Here is a 14,517-nt window from a genome sequence, read left to right as displayed (position 1 = left end):
ACTTTATTTTATTTTTGTTGTTTTTTTTTTTTTTTTCGGTATGCGGGCCTCTCACTGCTGTGGCCCCTCCCATTGTGGAGCACAGGCTCCGGACGCGCAGGCTCAGCGGCCATGGCTCACGGGCCCAGCCGCTCCGAGGCATGTGGGATCTTCCCAGACCGGGGCACGAACCCGTGTCCCCTGCATCGGCAGGCGGACTCTCAACCACTGCGCCACCAGGGTAGCCCTGGACTTTATTTTAAAGTCTATTTTGTCTGATATGAGTATTGGTACTCCCGCTTTCTTTTGATTTCCATTTGCATGGAATATCTTTTTCCATCCCCTCACTTTCAGTCTGTATGTGTCCCTAGGTCTGAAGTGGGTCTCTTATAGACAGCATATATATGGGTCTTGTTTTTGTATCCATTCAGTCAGTCTGTGTCTTTTGGTTGGAGTATTTAATGCATTTATATTTAGGGTAATTATCAATATGTATGTTCCTATTACCATTTTCTTAGTTGTTTTGGGTTTGTTATTGTAGGTCTCTACCTTCTCTTGTGTTTCCTGCCTAGACAAGTCCCTTTAGCATTTGTTGTAAAGCTGGTTTGGTGGTGCTGAATTCTCTTAGCTTTTGCTTGTCTGTAAAGGTTTTAATTTCTCTGTCAAATCTGAGTGAGATCCTTGCTGGGTAGAGTAATCTTGGTTGTAGATTTTTCCCTTTCATCACTTTAAATATGTCCTGCCATTCTCTTCTGGCTTATAGAGTTTCTGCTGAAAGATCAGCTGTTAACCTTATGGGGATTCCCTCGCATATTATTTGTTGTTTTTCCCTTGCTGCTTTTAATATTTTTTCTTTGTATTTAATTTTTGATAGTTTGATTAATACGTGTCTTGGTGTTTTTCTCCTTGGATTTATCCTCTATGGGACTCTCTGTGCTTCCTGGACTTGATTAACTATTTCCTTTCCCATATTAGGGAAGTTTTCAGCTATCATCTCTTCAGATATTTTCTCAGTCCCTTTCTTTTTCTCCTCTTCTTTTGGGACCCCCTAATGTTGGTGGGGTTATTTGAATGTTGGTGCATTGGTGCGTTTAATGTTGTTCCAGAGGTCTCTGAGACTGTCCTCAATTCTTTTTTTTTATATAAATTTATTTTATTTTATTTATTTTTATTTTTGGCTGCGTTGGGTCCTCGTTGCTGCGCGTGGGCTTTCTCTAGTTGTTGCAAGCGGGGGCTACTCTTTGTTGCAGTGTGCAGGCTTCTCATTGTGGTGGCTTCTCTTGTTGGGAGCATGGGCTCTAGGTGCACGGCCTTCAGCACTTGTGGTACACGGGCTCAGTAGTTGTGGCTCGGTGGCTCTAGGGCGCAGTCTCAGTAGTTGTGGTGCACGGGCTTAGTTGCTCCGCGGCATGTGGGATCTTCCCAGACCAGGGCTTGAACCCATGTCTCCCGCACTGGCAGGCAGATTCTTAACCACTGTGCCACCAGGGAAGCCTCTGTCCTCAGTTCTTTTCATTCTGCTCTGCAGTAGTTATTTCCACTGTTTTATCTTCCAGGTCACTTATCCGTTCTTCTGCCTCAGTTATTCTGCTATTGATTCCTTCTAGAGAATTTTTAATTTCATTTATTGTGTTCTTCATTGTTTGCTTGCTCTTTAGTTCTTTTAGTTCCTTGTTAAACGTTTATTGTATTTTCTCCATTCTATTTCCAAGAGTTTGGATCATCTTTACTGTCGTTACTCTGAATTCTTTTTCAGGTAGACTGCCAGTTTCCTCTTCATTTGTTAGGTCTGGTGGGTTTTTGCCTTGCTCCTTCATCTGCTGTGTGTTTCTCTGTCTTCTCATTTTGCTTGACTTACTGTGTTTGGGGTCTCCTTTTCGCAGGCTGCAGGTTCGTAGTTCCTGTTGTTTTTGCTGTCTGCCCCTAGTGGCTAAGGTTGGTTCAGTGAGTTGTGTAGGCTTCCTGGTGGAGGGGACTAGTGCCTGTGTTCTGCTGGATGAGGCTGGACCTTGTCTTTCTCTCGGGCAGGTCTGCGTCTGGTTGTGTGTTTTGGGGTGTCTGTGACCTTATGATTTTAGGCAGCCTCTCTGCTAATGGGTGGGGTTGTGTTCCTGTCTTGCTAGTTGTTTGGCACAGAGTGTCCTGCACTGTAGCTTGCTGGTTGTTGAGTGGAGCTGGGTCTTAGCGTTGAGATGGAGATCTCTGGGAGATTTTCGCTGTTTGATACTACGTGGAGTTGGGAGGTCTCTGGTGGACCAATGTCCTGACCTAGGCTCTCCCACCTCAGAGGCACAACCCTGACACCCGGCTGCAGCACCAAGACCTTATCATCCACATGGCTCAGAATAAAAGGGAGAAAAAAAGAAGGAAAGAAAGAACAATAAAATAAAGTTATTAAAATAAGAAAATAGAACCAAAGAAGAAATCCACCGATAACAAGCACTAAAATCTATACTAAACAAACCAAAATACCCCTGACAGACAAAACCCTAGGATAAATGGTAAAAGCAAAGCTATACAGAGAAAACCACACACAGAAGCATGCACATACACACCCACAAAAGAGAAAAAGGAAAAAAATACAAATATCGTTGCTCCCAAAGTCCACCTCCTCGATTTGGGATGACTCGTTGTCTATTCATGTATTCCACAGATGCAGGTACATCAGGTTGATGGTAGAGCTTTAATCCGCTGCTTCTGAGGCTGCTGGGAGAGATTTCCCTTTCTCCTCTTTGTTCTCACAGCTCCCAGGGACTCAGCTTTGGATTTGGCCCCGCCTCTGCGTGTAGGTCGCCGGAGGGCGTCTGTTCTTCTCTCAGACAGGAGGGGGTTAAAGGAGCGCTGATTAGGGGCCTCTGACGCACTCAGGCGGGGGGGGGGGGGGGGGGGGGGGGAGGGAGGGGCACGGAGTGCGGGGCAAGCCTGCGTGGCAGAGGCCGGCGTCACATTACACCAGCCTGAGGCGCGCCATGTGTTCTCCCGGGAAAGTTGTCCCTGTATCCCGGGACCCTGGCAGTGTCGGGATGCACAGGTTCCCTGGAGGGGAGGTGTGGAGAGTGACCTGTGCTCGCACACAGGCTTCTTGGTGGCGGCAGCAGCAGCCTTAGCATCTCATGCCCGTCTCTGGAGTCCACGCTGATAGCCGTGGCTTGCGCCCGTCTCTGGAGCTCGTTTAGGCGGTGCTCTGAACCCCCTCTCCTCGTGCACCTTGAAACAATGGTCTCTTGCTTCCTAGGCAGTTCCAGACTTTTTCCCGGACTCCGTCCTGGCTAGCTGTGGCACACTAGCCCCCTTCAGGCTGTGTTCACGCCGCCAACCCCCGTCCTCTCCCTGGGATCTGACCTCCGAAGCCCGAGCCTCAGGCCCCAGCCCCCGCCCGCCCCGGCGCGTGAGCACAAGCCTCTCGGGCTGGTGAGTGCTGGTCGGCATCGATCCTCTGTGCAGGCATCTCTCCGCTTTGCCCTCCGCACCCTTGTTGCTGCGCTCTCCTCCGTGGCTCCGAAGCTTCCCCCCGCCATCCCCCCGTCTCCGCCAGTGAAGGGGCTTCTAGTGTGTGGAAAGCTTTCCTGCTTCACGGCTCCCTCCCACTGGTGCAGGTCCCGTTTCTATTCTTCTGTTTCTGTTTTTTCTTTTTTCTTTTGCCCTACCCAGGTACGTGGGGAGTTTCTTGCCTTTTGGGACGTCTGAGGTCTTCTGCCAGCATTCAGCAGGTGTTCTGTAGGAGTTGTTCTGCGTGTAGATGTGTTCTGGTGTATCTGTGGGGAGGAAGGTGATCTCCGCGTCTTACTCTTCTGCCATCTTGAAGGTCTCCCAGGGTATAATTCTTAAGTGCTTTGGGAGGAGATTTTTAAAGTCGAATTCACATAAAACAAGGAATGATTGTGTATCTTAAAGGCGTAATCTGGGTATAATAGTGCTTAAATTTTATGTCTCGTCACAAAGTTCACCAAGTGGTTTTTACAGAATTCACTTAAAAACCAAGCTCTAGGGAGAGTAGGTTATATTATCTCAAGTTAAAGATGAGGAAACCAAGATAACTGTTAAGTAGTGGAACTTGTCCTCGACCAAAGATTGCAGATGTTCAGTTACTCCCATATTCTGTCGTGCTTTACCCCTCGGCTCCCTGCCCCTGGTAACGTCTCCTGCTCCTGGTTTGTCTCTTGCCTACACCCTGGTTTTCTGTCCTGGTTAATCTCCTACCCCTGGTCCGTCTCCTACCTCCACCCCGGCTCCCTGCCCTGTCCTGGTCCACCTCCTGCCCACGGTCCGTTTCCTGACCTGCACGTGTTTGGTTTCTTGCCATTTTGGAGAAGAGAGCCTGCTCTGTTTTTTAAAATTCTTATTTAAAGGATTGTTGTTTACATTTAAAACCCTGAACAAAGCAAATAATTTTTTGCCATTGCAGACACGGGGGTTCATGAGACGTCAGTGTGTTAATTCAGCACCTGTTGTGTGCGGGACAGCGAGTGGGGTCTACACAGGCCCTTCTCCTGAAACTCACAGGTTACAAAATGAGTCAGGTTTTACAGTGGTTGTAACTTGGAACCATTTCAAACTCAGAACGCTTTTCAAAAGCTATTATCTGTTACCTTGTTTAAACTTATTTTTTATGAAGTATCTCAAACATATAGAAAAGTTGAAGTTCCTCAAACAGATATCTGTGTGGTCACCATCCATATTAAACAAAGTACAGTTTGATCTTTCAAACCCAGTGACAGTTGTTGTTTACCCTACGTGCAGAATAGAATATTTTTTTTCCTGGAAATTTGCAACGTGAAATCTGAGAAAACTGTGGAATATGGTGAAGTCTTTTAAAAACTGTGTCCCTGGTTCCTCAGTTCGTCTACTTAAAAGCCCTCCTCCCACGGAAGGATGTGTTTGGTGGAGAGGCCACGTGGCTCACCCTGTCCCCAGTGCCCTGCTTTGGACAGCGTTCCGGGGAGCTCAGTGGCCTGCGCGTTGGCTGCAGGGCGCCAGACGTGGGTGATCTGACTGCAGCAGGAGAGTCGGGAATCACGTCTGACCGGTGGGGCTGCTCGGTCCTTCCGTGCGTCCATACTTTCTTCCTGCCAACATCGGGCCCAGCTCTCCGTGTGGAGTAGCTGGGGAGCATCTCTCGTTCTTCCGTGTAATTCTGACCCGAGGCCCCTTGGCTTTGCCCGTGGCCACCTGTGAAATTCCCGTCAGGACACACGGTTGCCTCTGTGTCTCTGGCAGAACCGATGCTTTCCTCACACACGTGCTCCCTCCTCAAGGCCCCATGTGTGTTTTGAGTCCTTTGCCACTGAAGCCCCAGGAGCATTGAGCAGGGCAAGGCCGCTGTGCCTCTTGGATGCCTCAGCCATGGCCTCTGGGCTTTGGCTCGGGCTTGTGGGCTCCAGGAGTTCTCTCTCAGTTCCAGGAACGCTTTGCCCCATCTCTGCCCAGCCCGGGGTCTCCACAGCCCTTGCCAAGCTGTAATATCTCCCTTCTGAGGATGCAGGGTATTGGTACATAGTTCATTGTCCCGCTTAAAGTTACACATACAGAAAACTAATGTAGTTGTTCTGCAAGACTGACTGTGTAAACTGTGTAAGGGTGTATCACGTAACTTCCAGAAGGAAAAGACTTCCGGATCCAGGCATGTTACAGTGCTCCTCTGGGCCAGCGTTATTTCTGCCTTCAAGTGCAAACCCACATAGGCTTGCTGTCCTTTCCTATGAATTTAAACTTTAATTAAACCAATAACTTAGTACATACGGTAGCAAACGTACCTTTATTTTAGATCAAGTTCACTTTTTCATGTCACCGCCTTTTCGTTTGTGTTCCTATATTATAACAGAGATTACATCTATTACAATGACCTGTATGCCTTCAACCTGGACACTTTCACGTGGAGCAGGCTGTCCCCGTCCGGGACTGGGCCCACACCCAGGTCAGGCTGCCAGATGACCGTCACCGCCCAGGGCAGCATCGTCATCTACGGGGGCTACTCAAAGCAGGTAAGACGTGTGTGTGGGATGCAGAGTGACTTCTGTCTGCTGCCTTTTCAGTTTCACCAGCGATGAAAACTTCAAATAATAGTTCATTAGATTAATATGAACGGTCCTTTCTGTTGAATGAGAAGTGGACAGAGGTGGTGTTGATCTGCTCCTGTGTGAACATACTAAGGTTCTTTACAGTCACGTTGCGTTCTTATCCACACGCCCCTGAAACATGCAGCGTAAATGATGGCTGTGGCAGGGAGGTGCCCCGGCCACCTCCTTCCACCCTGCCACACCCCCACTCAGCCAGCGGCTGAGTTCTTGTTCTGGAAAGGAAAACTGACTTGGGATTTGTGGTTGTGACCTGCCTGGGGTGTGGCTAGACGCGTGACAGCTGGGAGGGCCCCGCGAGACAGGCGGCTGCCGCCAGAAGCTGTGTGCACTGCCCAGAGCTGATGCTTTATCGCAGTAGATGCTTCTCACAAAACCGGGTGATGAACAGCAAGCCCTCGTCAAGCTGATGCCACTTCAATCAAAGCGGCGCCTGACTCCCAAATGCGGCTTTTCTGCAGCCACACGGACAGCTGGGGGATGATCCGAGTCCCTTTGATTCAGGAACCACTCACGCCAGGCCTTCGGCATTTGATGGCAGTGAGAAGCTGCTCTGTCGGCACTCACGGGGGGATTTACCAGAGTTGGCGATAAAGGCGTGGGTGTGGCACTGGGGTTCTTCTGGGCGGGAGCGCCCTCCACAGGAGCTGCGTGGTACACGTCTCTCTCAGATGTCTTTGGGCTCCATTAATACTGTACGAGACAGAGATTTGCGAGCAGCGGAAGGAATGCTCTGTCAGGTGCACGCCCAAGTCAGCGCTCCGTGGCGTTAACGTCCACGTCCCCTTGGGGACGAGCTGAGAGCCCGTGCAGAGCCTTGCACGCCCTGCGGGAAGTTTGACAGCTCCAGAGCTTCACGCACATTCTGCGTCCTCCTCTAGCCCAGTGAGGAGAGTGAGTGTCCTTCCGGTGTGATTCGCGTTACTGGAAGGACAGCGCAGGCCACTGGGTGAGGGACTAGCGCACGGGCCTCTCATCACCCCTGTCAGGAAGGGGAGGTGGAGTGGGAGTTACATGCTTCATGGGGAGCAGCCTCCTTGCCTCCCCAGCCCCGGGCTCTGCCATGCCGGCCGCTGTGTGGAAGCCGTGGCACCGGGCGGGCAGAGCGGCGTTCTCAGGGAGGGCTCTGGCGTACAGGCCTCGGGGGGTGTATTGAAATGTGACAGCATGAAAGTTCCCCTCAGCTCGTTGGTTCTAAGGAAGGAAGGTTGCTGTCGGCGGAGCAGTGCCGTAGACGCCCGCAGGTGCAGGAGGGCAAGGGGCTGAGAGGGGAGGGCTGGAGCGCGGCTGTGATCAAGTTTGCGACACAAGCAGACGGCACTGAATTACTGCAGTGTGCGGCCAGTGGGCAAGGCCTCGTGTGGATTTATTTTTTTTAATTTATTTTATTTATTTTTGGCTGTGTTGGGTCTTCGTTGCTGCATGTGGGTTTTCTCTGGTTGCGGTGAGCGGGGGCTACTCTTCGTTGCGGTGCGTGGGCATCTCATTGTGGTGGCTTCTCTTGTGGAGCACAGGCTCTAGGTGCGTGGGCTTCAGTAGTTGTGGCATGCAGGCTCAGTAGTTGCAGCACGCGAGCTCTAGAGCGCAGGCTCAGTAGTTGTGGCGCATGTGCTTAGTTGCTCCGCGACATGTGGGGTTTTCCCGGACCAGGGCTCGAACCCGTGTCCCCTGGATTGGCAGGCGGATTCTTAACCACTGCGCCACCAGGGAAGCCCCTCGTGTGGATTTAGTTCCTGAGAGTGCTGGGCTTTTGGCCTGGAAAGGTGGGCATGGGAGTGGCAGCCACTTCCCCTGCTAGCCTGCTGGCAAAGAGGACTATGCCGTCTCCGTGCAGCATGAGGACGGGGGTGCCGCTCGGGAGAGTGAAGTGTGTGGTCTGCCCAGCGCCAGAAGCCTGGTTTGAAGCAGCAGACCCGGATGGAGGTGGGCTGTGCTGTCTACGGCTCAGGAAAGCTCTTTAAATGGCTGTGCCGGCTTCTGCACAGAGCGTTTGATCCTCGCACCGAAGCTTGAATCCCATTATCGGGAAGGCGATGGGAATTGAGGGCACAGGGGTTAGAGATGGAGGGTGGCTGTGTAATGATAGGAGGGTCCCTGCGGCGCCCCCGCCCATCCAGAGCAGGGCTCGGCTCGGAGCCACAGGAAGCTCTGAGAGGAGAGCTCTGGGGTGTCCCCAGCCTGTGGTCATTTATTCTGTCTGTTCAGAGGCGGTCTGGATGGAACCTGTTGTGTTTCAGATTTTGAGGCTGGTCTGAAGGCTAGTGAGTCACCTCCATGGAAGACGGGACCACAAGCTTGGGGGGGCCTTGCGTGGCTTGGCACAGCACGTGGTATTTGTCACAGCTCCCTTTTCCTTTTGCAGAGAGTCAGAAAAGATGTGGACAGAGGTACCCAGCACTCCGACATGTTCCTGCTGAAGGCTGAGGAGGGAAGAGAAGGTACATGCGCCGTGCAGGTGACAGACCAGGCGGGTGGTCAGTGTGTCGCTGGGGGAAGCGGGCAGAGGGTCGCAGGGCTGGTGGGGCACTCCATGAACAGCCCCCGTGTCCTCTCTGGGGCGTTGAGGACGCACTGAGTTAGAAACACAGGTGATGTCAGTCCATCCACAGCTCCCTTCTTGGGGGCGGGGCCACGGCATCTGTGTCATCTCTCATTTGTTCTTGCTTAATGTTAGGACGTAGACTTTTGGAAGGCATCTTGTGGGGTTGAAATGCCCACTGTTTGTTCGTTTGTTTTTTATTTGAAGTATAGTTAATGTACAATGTTGTGTTAGTTTTAGGTGTACAGCAAAATGATTCAGTCATACATACGTGTATATGTTGTTTTTCAGATTCTTTTCCCTTATAGGTTATTATAAAATATTGAGTAGAGTTTCCTGTACTCTAGAGAAGGTCTTTTGTTAATTATTTTATATATAGTATTGTGTACCTGTTAATCCCATACTCCTAATTTATCCCTCCCTGCTTTTCCGCTTTGGTAAGCATAAGTTTGTTTTCTTTGTCTGTGAGTCTGTTTCTCTCGTGAATAAGTTCACTTGTATCGTCTTTTTAGATTCCACATATGAGTGATCTCGTATGGTGTTTGTCTTTCTCTGTCTGACTTCACTTAGTATGATCATCTCTAGGTCCCTCCAGGTTGCTGCAAATGGCATTGTTTCATTCTTTTTCATGGCTGAGTGATATTCCTCTGTGTGTGTGTGTGTGTGTGTGTGTGTGTGTACACACACATCTTCTATATCCGTTCCTCTGTTGATGGACACCAGGGTGGCTTCCCAGTGCTCATTTTTCAAGCTCAGAAGTCGGGAGGTGGTTAGTTTGCATGGTGCACGTGATGGGAGAGGGGCCTGAGCGGATGGGGCCTGTGTGGTCCTGGCTGCCCCTTGGCCCCTGTGAGACCCGTCTCCGTAAGACAAGAGGCCTGCTGGGCAGGAACGTTCCTCTTTCCTGCTGTGACGTTCTTCAAGCAGAGGCTGCAGAAACGTCACATACAAGGCGTTTCTCAGGTCCCAACCACGCCAGATTGCGGTGACTGATGGGGACGTGGGAGCCAAGGTTTAGAGCCCCTTTTACATGTCAGCGCACTTGAACTTGAAAGTGGACTGTGTTCTAGGCAGTGGGACCCCAGCCCTTGTGTTCAGCCCCCGCGTCTGGTCGTCAGGCCCTTGGCCCCCAGTGAAAAGTACATGGCGTGTCCTGAGACGCATCCGGCACAGCCAGGAAAGCGACTCCCGCAGCCACGTGCAGGGCACGCTGGTGCTTCTCCTCTTCTCTTTAAACGTTGAGGTGCTGGTTGTTGTGAGTGACCTTGTGGCCCACTAGTGCATGCCGCTAGGGCTGCGCCTCCAGGGGAGGCTTGCTGTTGGCTGCTTCTCTCGCTTCTTTTAAATGTTCACTAAAGAAAAAACATCCCAGTTCCTTTTTCTGGACATGTTGGGAAGACTCCCACATGTTTTGTGCCAGGCCACATCTTGAGGGTTGCTGCGTAAACACGGCGCCCGCCTAGAAGGAAGGACCACAGTGCGTGGCCCACGGGAGGTTCTGGGGGTGTCTGAGGTCGGAGGGCCCCGCCCGAAGGCACAGTGTACGGGATCCCCCGGAGCTGGTGCGCCTGCCTCTCCCTCACCCTTCACATCACAGCCGCATGGCGCCCCTGGGCAAGTGTTGGGAGGGTGTGTGGACAGGTTCCCTACCTCAGTGCAGACTGACCCTCGAGGAGGAGGCATGGCCTCCGGGGTATGCGGCCCCGCAGGCACAGAATAACGGCCATGGCATTCTGCAGGCCCACCGTCCCTATTTCCTCTCCTCATCAGGCAGATGGGCCTGGACTCGGGTCAACCCTTCCGGAGCCAAGCCCACCCCAAGGTCCGGCTTCTCGGTGGCTGTGGCCCCGAACCATCAGATGCTGCTGTTCGGGGGGGTGTGTGACGACGAGGAGGACGAGAGCCTGGAGGGCCACTTCCTCAGCGACCTGCACTTCTACGACCCCGTCAGGAACCGCTGGTTCGCGGGGCAGCTGAAGGTAGCCTGGGCCCCAGACCTGCAGCCAGCTCAGGGCCTGCCCAGCTGTCACCTCCGTCAGTGATGCCCAGGGCCTCCCTGGTCCCTCTGTCTGTGAGGCTCTGTGGAGCTGCCACCATCTTTACTGTCACCGTAAGCAGGGACCGGGTTGCCTCTGCCCCTCCTGCCGGCACCAGCCTGAGAGACGCGGCACAGTGGCTGCTCTCCCGGGAATGACATCCCTGGGGGCTTCATCAGGTCAGGGGCCTCAGAAGCAGGGCCCTGTGGCCAAAGGAGGGCGGATGGTCCACTGTGTGGCAAAGGCTGGCTCCGGTTGAAGTGCCTCGGCGCCTCTGAGGGGAGTCAGGCAGCGTGTAAGGGCTGGTATCTGCCGCCCCTTCCCCTCAGAGGTCACACCAGGCAGGGGTGGTGTGCTCCCTGGGGAGGGGCAGCAAGTGGACGGGGGTCCTCTGGCTGTCGGGTGCTCGCTGACCCCCGTCCTGAGTCGCGGTGCCTTTGCTCTTTATCAACAGGGGCCCAAGGTGGAGAAGAGGAGGCGCAGGCGGGGCAAAAAAGGGGAGCCCGGGGGTGCCAGCAAGCAGGAACTGAAGGGGACTGGGGCCCAGGAGCCCCTGCAGGTGGTCAGAGAGCTGGTGGCAGAGGACGGGACCGTGGTCACCATCCAGCAGGGGCTCGCTGCCCTGGGTCCGGCGGGACAGCCCGAGGCCGACGACAGCGACGATGGCACCAACGAGGCGGGGGTCCCTGCGGTGGAGCCTAGCCCCCGCTCCAGCGCCATGCTGGCCGTGAAGCATGGGCGCCTCTACCTCTATGGGGGCATGTTTGAGGCTGGCGACCGCCAGGTCACCCTCAGCGACTTGTACTGCCTCGACCTTCACAAGATGGAGGAGTGGACCGTCTTGGTGGAGATGGATCCAGGTGAGGGGGTAGCACCTCTGGAGTTGCCTCGGGAGCCCCCCAGCTTGTCTGCCCTGCGCCCACAGAGGGTGCTGCACGCCTCTGCCCCCTCGCGCCCCCGTGCCCTCAGTCCCGGGGGGAGGGCCCTGTTGCCCAGGGGCACGTCTGTGCACGGCCATCCCTGCAGGGGGCCTGGGGGAGGGAGCGGGCTCACCCCGACACCACTCGTAAGCCTCGGACCTGCCCCGGCAAAGCGGACTGGACGCGTGTTTTCCCCGCGGTGCGCGTGTGTGCCCGGGAGCAGACTAGCGGCCCACCCGTCTCCGCTGCCGTGTTGCACCACAGGCTGCGCTGGACTCGGTCACTGCGCAGTCCTTGGGTCTGAGGCTGAAATCCCTTACAATCCACACGTCTGGGCAGAGCCCCTGAGCGGCTGTGCGAGACGACTGCTGTCTTGGAGCGCAGATTCTCACTCTGCCCGTCTCTGCCTCGACACGTGGGGATGTGATGTTTGCCGTGAGCTCCAGACGTGCTGGGGTCGGAGCCCCCGCACGCACATCCGCGTGTCCAGGCAGAAGGTGGGCTCCTGGGGGCGGCCGCGGCTCGCCTGCAGTTTACCCGGTGCCCTGGTCGTGCTGACACTGGTTTTTGCTTTTGCTTAAAGAATCTCAGGAGTGGCTGGAGGAGACGGACTCGGAGGAGGACAGCGACGAGGTCAAGGGCGCCGAGGGCGGCGGGGAGAGTGAAGAGGACGAGGACAGCGGCGAGGAGGCCAGGGGTGAGTGTGCCACGGGGGCCGCGCGGCCACAGCCGGTGCTGAGGGGGGGCCCCAGGGCTCACCGCTCAGGTCACTTCTCTGCCGGAGCCCTCATTTTTGTCGGTGACGAGGGTACGTAAAATTTTACCAAGTTTCTGTTAAAATTTGACTTTGCTATGTAGGTGTGCTCCTGAGGCCAGCTGAAGTGTTTTTTCTAATTGTGTCTGGAGTACGTTTGGGCATTCGCTGTTTAAGCAGGGTCGTGACGGCCTCGTGACGGCCTCCGTGTAAATCCGGGTGCTCACAGCACGTTCGCTCCTTCCCCGACTGAACCCGTTTCTTTCTTGTGAGCCATTCGCAGACTCCCTGCCCGGGACCGAGCAGTAGTGGGCGAAGCTGGCGCGGACGACGCCGGGCCCCCGAGAGGAGAGTGCTGTGAGCCGCCCGGGCCGTGGCCGTGGCTTTCTCTGATGGCTCAGCCTCAGCCGCACAGCAGCCAGAGCTTAGACTGCGGGGGTGGGGTTCCCTGCCCTCAGCGCGCTGCGTGTGGTTTAAAATAAACGGGACTTGGCAGGGGGCTGCTGCCGCGAAGGTGGTCTTTTGTGCAGCCTCCGGGCCCCGGTGGTTCTGGCGGGGCCTCTGGCTGGGTCGGGGCCGAGCTGATGGTGAGGGGGAGCCGCCTACACGGCAGGCGGCACCTTGATCGTGAAGTGGAACGCTGCGGGCTTTGCGGGGCTGCCCTCTGCAAAACTAGGAGACGGGTTCCGCCCGCCTGCACGTTCAGCCGACTCCTTCCTCTTTAAGAATTACCGGCAGCCGCCCAGCGCCTCCTGTACGCGTTTTCTCGCTTCTCTGGAGAATAAAGCCTGTTGTGGGCTGCTCTGCTCGCTCTGCCACGTGGCTTTGCCTGGGGTCTCTTGGAGGGCCGTGTGCCCAGCTCCTCGGGCCGCTCCCCACCTTTGGGGAGGAGGTGGTGGAGCTGTGCTCTGCCCTCTCCCCGTCGGGCTCAAGGCCGTCATGCGCACGGCAGCAGAAGAGGGCAGGAAGCCGGAGGGCGGGCCCCGCTGTCCCCACACGGCCTCGCCGTCCCCTGCCGGGCAGGCTCACCGGTGCCTGCTGCAGGGTTAATGGCCGGAGGCTGCTCTTCATTTATGTAATTGGGGCAGAGCTTGGGCTTTGAATTCACACCAGGTGAATTCATCTTCATCTAAAGGATCATCAGTAACGAGAAAGCAGGGTTCTTAGTTGTCAGTGACAGGCCGAACAGCCCATCGTTGCCTTGAACGGGCCGTCCTGCTCATGACATGGAAGTTAAAAGTGGAGAGTGGGCGCACCCACCCGGCAGAGCGGGCCCGGGCCGGCTTCCGTGGAGGGTTGAGGCCAGCTTGCCCAGAAGCAGCCCCTCACCCCAAGCAGCACTTACCTTCTCGCCGTGCTCGGCCCCCGCACCTCTGGCCGTGTGACCTCACTCGTCAGACTTCTCCCGCCTGACTGCACGCGGGTCAGAAGTAGGAAGCTCTCTCCTCGCCTCTGCCCACCAGAACTTCCCTCTGGTACGGGGCCTGGCAAAGCCCATGGGGGTCCCGGTCACAGGGCTTGGGCAGGCGCTCCGGCTTCAGCATCTTGCTTGCGGCTCCCCGTGGGTGCTGGGGCAGGCGGGCAGGGCTCAAAGCCAGGCTGGATGCCACGGCAGGCCCGCGGGGGCCACAGAGGCCCTCCCGGTACCTGCCTTGGGTGCTCGCGGTGCGAGGCCCAGGCGTACAGCTCCGGCTCTCTGGGCTGCTGCCTTGGGAGGAGGTGGCTGGGAGAGCGACGGCCCCAACGCAGGCTTCTGTTCCCGGGGCCGTTGTTAGTACAGAGGAAGGAGCCTGCAAGCAGGTGAGACTCCGAGGAAGGTAGTTTGGAATCAAAGAAGTAGAAAAAGATGACAACCCCCGGAAGAAACTTCTCTTTTGCTCTTTGCTCTGCTGTCCTATCCACGGGGTTATTGCTGAGGACGCCGTTTGAGTGACAGGAAGACAAGCACAAGCTCCACACGGGGAGCTGCCTCTGCTGTGTCACCCCCGTGATCAGAGCGTCCCTTGGGTGGGGCAGTTGCAGGGAGAGGTGGGTGTACGGTGCAGGACTGCAGGTCCCCAGGGAGGGCAGCGGCCAGCGCACCGTTCCCCCCCTGCCTGCCGGCAGCTGGTTTGCTAAACCAAATGCTCCTGGCACCTGGACGGCCAGCACAGAGCCCTAGGCCTCTGTTCCCTGCATTGCTGGAGCCAAAGCGGCAGGGTGACAGCTGTATTCA

At 55.2% G+C, this 14,517-nt stretch overlaps 1 protein-coding gene across 1 annotated transcript in view; it reads left to right on the top strand.

Moving 5' to 3' along the window:
• Positions 1-13,352, top strand: part of KLHDC4 (kelch domain containing 4) — a 56,986-nt gene extending 43,634 nt beyond the window's left edge. The window contains exons 7-13 of the mRNA XM_065898416.1: positions 5,801-5,960; positions 8,416-8,491; positions 10,363-10,571; positions 11,083-11,488; positions 12,132-12,245; positions 12,576-12,659; positions 12,916-13,352. Of these exons, the coding sequence (XP_065754488.1) occupies positions 5,801-5,960; positions 8,416-8,491; positions 10,363-10,571; positions 11,083-11,488; positions 12,132-12,245; positions 12,576-12,659; positions 12,916-13,352 (1,486 nt within the window). The remainder of the gene's footprint in view (positions 1-5,800; positions 5,961-8,415; positions 8,492-10,362; positions 10,572-11,082; positions 11,489-12,131; positions 12,246-12,575; positions 12,660-12,915) is intronic.
• The last annotated feature ends 1,165 nt before the right edge of the window (positions 13,353-14,517 follow it).

The sequence above is a fragment of the Phocoena phocoena genome, chromosome 20 (genome assembly GCF_963924675.1).
Source record: "Phocoena phocoena chromosome 20, mPhoPho1.1, whole genome shotgun sequence".
In the NCBI taxonomy this organism is placed as follows: domain Eukaryota; kingdom Metazoa; phylum Chordata; class Mammalia; order Artiodactyla; family Phocoenidae; genus Phocoena; species Phocoena phocoena.
Note: the sequence above shows the minus strand (reverse complement) of the source record. Positions and strands in the feature narration are given on the sequence as shown.